Here is a 5,773-nt window from a genome sequence, read left to right as displayed (position 1 = left end):
GTGAGTCTACAAGACGTTACGAAGGATACTCTGAGTGTGGTTAGAGCACAGCGCATCTATCTTAAATGTGGCACTAGGGTCAAAGAGCTGAGGAGAAAGGTGTTGAGGTACGTGAAAAGCAACCCAGGTGTCGCCATACGTGATTTGGCAAAGAAATACGATTCCAACTTTTCCTCCGCGCGTAACATCCTTTCAAGAGAAGGATATAAGTCTTTTTGTGCCAGTAAACATCCGAATCGCTCCCTGAAACAAAATTTAGTGGCCAAAAAGCGAGCACGATTATGCGAACGAGTTTTGACGAAATTTGACTATATTTTAATGGATGTCGAAACATATGTCAAAATGGATTATAAACAAATCCCCGGACGAACATTTTACCTGGCAACTGGTCGTGGGGATGTCGTTGTTTTTGCTGATAAGTTTGCTCGGAAACTAATGATTTGGCAAGGAATCTGCAGTTGTGGCCTTAAAACTAAGGTTTTCATCATATCTCACACAATGACGTCGAAGGTTTACATTAAAGAGTGTCTGAAAAAGTGGATTTTACCCTTCATTCAGCAACACACGACCAACGTTATGTTTTGGCCGGATCTAGCCAGCTGTCACTACTCTAAGGAGGTACTAGAATGGTAAACTGCAAACAATGTTAATTTCTCCGAATTTCCCTGAGTTCAGACCGATCGAAAAATATTGTGCAATTGTCAAGCGAAAACTTCGAGGATGCGGTAAAGAAGTGGCAAATGCACAACAAATGCGTTTTAAGTGGAATAAGTTCGCCGGTACACACCAAATTTCGATTTTGAGTTTCAGCAAAATAGTTTGCTGAATTGGGTTCAGCAAAACAATTCTTTGCTGGAGTTCAGTATTAGCATTTTTAGCATTGCTGAAATCCAGTAAAATAGACAAACGTCAATTTTTTTTGCTGATAATCAGTAAGCTGTTCTTCTTGTCTACTTAAATGACAGGTCGCGCAAATACCGCTACGCTACCTGACAACACATTTTATCATTGTCATTGACACTTTTTTCAATGGCACGATTCCGAAAATATTCAACCTCAAAACAAATCCAAAGGTAAATAGTTTTCTTTTAAAATTTGCAAAACCGTTTCATTATTCTTCATTATTATTGCAGTTTCAAGCAATTCTTGAAGTTGCCCAATCTCACCAAATGGCGTTATTGCTCGGTGGGTCTATCGCGCTCAGTTCATCGGAAGACATTTTCCCATTTTCTCCGCGAACGCAGAAGCAGCTCGAAGGGCTTTGAAAGCTACGAGCTTATGCTTGACGAGCTCATGACGTCAATAACTGCTGCAATAGCTGCCCCAAATTGCAAGGTCTCTACCGAGAGGGTCGTTCCAATCAACGGTGGCTACTAATGACATGTGTCTTTAAGTGTATAGTGCTTTAATTGTTTTTATTGAAGAATTTTATAGTGTTATATATTGAAGATAAGAAATAAAACAATTAGTAACATACAACTAAAACGTGCTATCAGTAAAAACAGAATAAAAATAATTTGCTGTTGTTTCAGTAATATTTTCCAGAAATTTACTGGAAAATCAGTTAATCGCTGTCAATTCGTCTTCTGCTGCGGCTTCAGCAAAAAATAAAATGTTCACTGAAGATTCAGTAAAATTTTGTCATTTTGACAGAACATCGAATTGCTGGAAGTTTCAGCAGCATTATTTTGCTGGAATGTTTGCTGATCTTTCATCAAGTCCAAAATCAGCAAAATTTTGCTGAATTCCAGCGATTTAAATTTGGTGTGTACAGTGTCACCAGCGACTGTGCAGATCATGATGGCATCGATCACAAGTAAAGTGCGACAGTTCGTTCGAAACGGTGAAATGTAATAACTTGTTATGTATCGTTTGAAAGCTGAATAAATACCCTTTTGTTTGACGTTTTGATCAACCGTGTATGATCACTTAAATGCGTCCAAATTTACTTTGAATCGGGCTTTATGTAACCTTTCTACATGAAAATTATAATATCTCTACGAATTCCTATATTCTGGATTCTGGTAATAAATTTACGGAAGAAATCCCCTGTCCGCCTGTTGCCTCTCGCAACAGGAATGATCTCATCCAAATAACCAAGTGGAGCTGCACCAACAGCAACAGGCCTCCTCGTAGACTTTCTTCGACACATCGCAGGTATCTCCTTCAAACACAGACGTCAAAATTCCGGATCCATCTCGTCGATATATAATTAATAAAATATAACAAAATACAAACAACCTCGGTTTTAGTCAATCAATTTCTTTAAACTCAAGCTATACAGTGGAAGTTCGCAAATTGGGGGTTTTCTGGTTGGGGCGCTTTTTAATTGGGGGTTCGCTAATTGGGGCGCGAGTCATCCGTCAAAATCTGATGTCAAAATCTGATGTCAAAATCATGCTGACGTTTTGCTGTCATATTTTTTGGGGGGTCTTTCAATGATTGATAAAAAAATAACGAAAAACAAAATATTTTTTGTAAAAAATCAATTTAATTCATAAAACAAGCAAATTAAAACAAAACAGTTACAGATTGCGTCTCTTCCACTCTGCTTCCAGCAATTCAGTTCGCAGGGTTTTCAGTTTCAAAGTCTGAGCGGGATTGTTCTGTACGAATTGGATCACGTTATCAAGCGACTTCATCGCGGTTGGAAAATCGATGTCTTCGGGTTCTTCGTTTTCAGTAGCAAGGGCACTTCCGTTCAAAGCCTCCGGGGTGGTATCCAACCATTCTTCCTCCGTGAAAGTTAAATCGTCTGCTTTATTCAAAACTGCGCTGACTATTTCTTCGTCTCTGAACACTTCGCTGGTTATTGAAACTGTTGTACCATTGGAATCTACTACTCGATCCTCAAGCCAAAGCTGGATTTGTTCGTCGGTTGTGTTTGTTCCGGCTATGCCATCAATTGATGCTACAAGGGACTTGAAATCAGCAAAAAAATCCTCCGCCTGTTCAGACATGCTCCATTCACAACCTGGAAACTCATCGAACAACTTTTTCCAGGAATTTTCAATGGTAACCTGACTGATTTCGTCCCAAGCTTCAGCAATCCAATCAATACTCTGCCGTAAGGACACATTTTTCAGCCGTTGTTCCAAGGGCAAATCTTCGTTTTCCAAAACAAGCTTAAGCATCAGCTTCCGTTTGTACCTGGTTTTGATTGCGTTGATCACCGACTGATCCATCGGCTGGCATTCTGCTGTCACATTTGGTGGAAGGTACATCACTTGAATTAATCCATCATCAATCTTCAAATCATCGCATCCATCGTAGTGAGCAGTACAGTTATCCAGAACCAAAAGCGCTGACGGTTCCAAATCGTGCTCAGCAGAGAACTTCCGGACAGCGGGAATGAACTCGTCATAAAACCAGGTACGGAACAACTGACGTGTCATCCAAGCTTTTTTGGAATTGTAGTAGGATACCGGTAATGATTGCTGAAAGCCGCGAGGAAATCCACGGGGGTTCTCGGCTACCCCAATGAACATCAGTTTCATTTTGAGAGAACCATCCATGTTCGAGCACGGCATGAATGTGAATCGGGTTTTGTTGAGCTTTCGTCCCGAAGCGACTGTCTCGTCCCATAATGCGATAGTGCTTGGTGAAAAGTGCTGATTCATCTGCATTAAAAATTTGGGCTTTTGTCACATTCATTTCCAATACTTTCTTCATGAGCAATTCCTTGAATTTAAGGTACGCTTCTTTATCCGCGGAAGCTTTCTCTCCTGCCACCACCAAAACACGTAATCCGAAACGCTGTTTAAAACGGCGCACCCAGCCATCCGAAATCAAAAAAGTAAGATCCAGATAAACACCAAGATCTTGAAAGCATTGGAACAGTTGTTCTGCTTTGGCCTTGATCACATCCAATGTGACAATAATATTAGCCTCACGTTGTTGCAAAACCCATAGGTAAAGCGCTTCCTCCAGTAAGGGAAAATTCTGCTCCTTCATCGTTTTTCGATTTTCCACGCCATGTTCTCTGAATTTTTCTAGTTTCATCCGAATTGACTCCTTATTTTTCAAAAATCGACCGACCGAGGATGCTCCGACACCAAACCTTTTGCCTAATATTTCGTGGGAACCGTTTCCTGCTTCAAATTCCTCGATTATTCTCACCTTCTGAGCCAAGGTAAGCGTAGTGTGCTTCCGTTTCACGACTTGCTTATTATCCACTCCGGAACTGGAAGCTGATACTCCTTCCATTGTGAAAGCTGAACAAATTTCAGGAGGATAATTGCTACAACATTACAAACAACGTATGAATGCACAAATATTTACCAGCGCCGGAAATAACTCAACAAAATATTCAATCGATTCACTCAATTTACACTCACGCAAGACAAAAACTAAGTAGCTGCTCACAGCATCAGTTAAGCAGACGAAAGACTGGAAACCAAAACAAACGAGTCAAGCGCCCCCCGGTCAACTTTGACACTTGTCGACACCCCCCAATTAGCGAATGCCATTCGATAATTGGGGTGCAGTCGTGCCCCAATTAGCGAACGGCTATGTATATGCATATTTTAATTGCATGGTATGATTGAACTCAACTTTGCCTATTTAATGCATCCACAATTTAAGTAAAGAATCAAATTGCTAAATAATCGAGGTTATTTGAGCATACAAGATTTATAACTATTTCTAAGTATCAATGAAATTGTTGAAATAGCAACTCTGCAAAGGTAAAATAATTTAAAAACATTGAATTAAGGTGAAAGTGAATCGGTTTAGAATGACTCACTTCATCGATTTTTTTTTTTACAAAATAACGCAGCGCTCAATCGAAAAAAAAAACTCTTGCGTTTAAAACTAAAGAACTAAAATTACTATCTCTAGAAATTTTTACAAGATTATTGATTAAATTTTCTGAAAACCATTTTCTAAGTTCAATTTTAGGACCATAATCATAGTGGTCGCTAACTTTGCTCATCAATTACACAAGTATTTCGTGTGAAAGGTCATATTTCACTCCCGTAGATCGATTCAAAATATTTGTTAGTAAAATTTTCTCCGAAGACAACATACCTGTAAAATGCATTATTTCAATACGAACCATTTTTTTGTAACGCAATTTCAAGCTTTAGATTTTGTTTTCCTAAGCAATCAACCAGTTGATTGTTTGTATGTATCTGTGCGAATTCAATTCTAACAGCATTGGTTAGGATGTTTTTTTTTTCACGATGATAATTATCTTTTCACTAGAGCAAAAGTATGCAGAATATATTTATGAAAAATAGATTTACTAACGATGTGATTTTGATCTAAAAGGTGATCAATGAACGGGCACCATATGGTTCTCTCACTATGAACCTGTCATTTCTAGCCTATCTGAACTATTTAATAAAGGGAAACTATAACATTGGGATACGCTTCCCCTAAGATCTGTCTTGTCTCAAATACTGAATAGCAATGGTTTGAATGTTTAAATATATAACTGGCTGAATAAAATGTACATGCAAATTTCCAAACATATTTTCTACACAGTAATCAAATAATTAGAATTATGCAATTCTTTAAATATGCGCTATATTGGCCATATATTTTTTTCAAATAAATTCAAACCCCACTTACTTGGCCAGGCCTCAGAATCGTCCAGTGCGCAGTGCGCTTTATACTACAAGTTCCATTTCCTTCAAATTCAACCCAAATTAATGTATTTTACCCATTGAATGTTGATTAATTACAATGTAATATTGTGACAGAGCACGGACTTCAGGTAACTAGAGTATTAAATAATCTAGGTCCTATTTAGGATTATATCTGAAAAAAT

At 38.4% G+C, this 5,773-nt stretch overlaps 1 protein-coding gene across 1 annotated transcript; it reads right to left on the bottom strand.

Moving 5' to 3' along the window:
• Window positions 1-2,495: 2,495 nt before the first annotated feature.
• LOC135714783 (jerky protein homolog-like) lies at window positions 2,496-3,559 on the bottom strand. Its single transcript, XM_065238155.1, has one exon. It carries the CDS (start codon window positions 3,528-3,530, stop codon window positions 2,526-2,528), a length of 1,005 nt encoding a protein of 334 aa, XP_065094227.1. The 5' UTR covers window positions 3,531-3,559; the 3' UTR covers window positions 2,496-2,525.
• Between the last annotated feature and the right edge of the window lie 2,214 nt (window positions 3,560-5,773).

The sequence above is a fragment of the Ochlerotatus camptorhynchus genome, unplaced genomic scaffold, assembly GCF_037179485.1.
Source record: "Ochlerotatus camptorhynchus isolate MF236.1 unplaced genomic scaffold, CSIRO-AGI_Acam_v1.1 ptg000045l, whole genome shotgun sequence".
Taxonomy (NCBI): domain Eukaryota; kingdom Metazoa; phylum Arthropoda; class Insecta; order Diptera; family Culicidae; genus Ochlerotatus; species Ochlerotatus camptorhynchus.
Note: the sequence above shows the minus strand (reverse complement) of the source record. Positions and strands in the feature narration are given on the sequence as shown.

Excerpts from the sequence above, each read along its gene's own strand:
- LOC135714783 (XM_065238155.1), bottom strand. The coding sequence starts at position 3,530 with ATGCCGTGCTCGAACATGGATGGTTCTCTCAAAATGAAACTGATGTTC.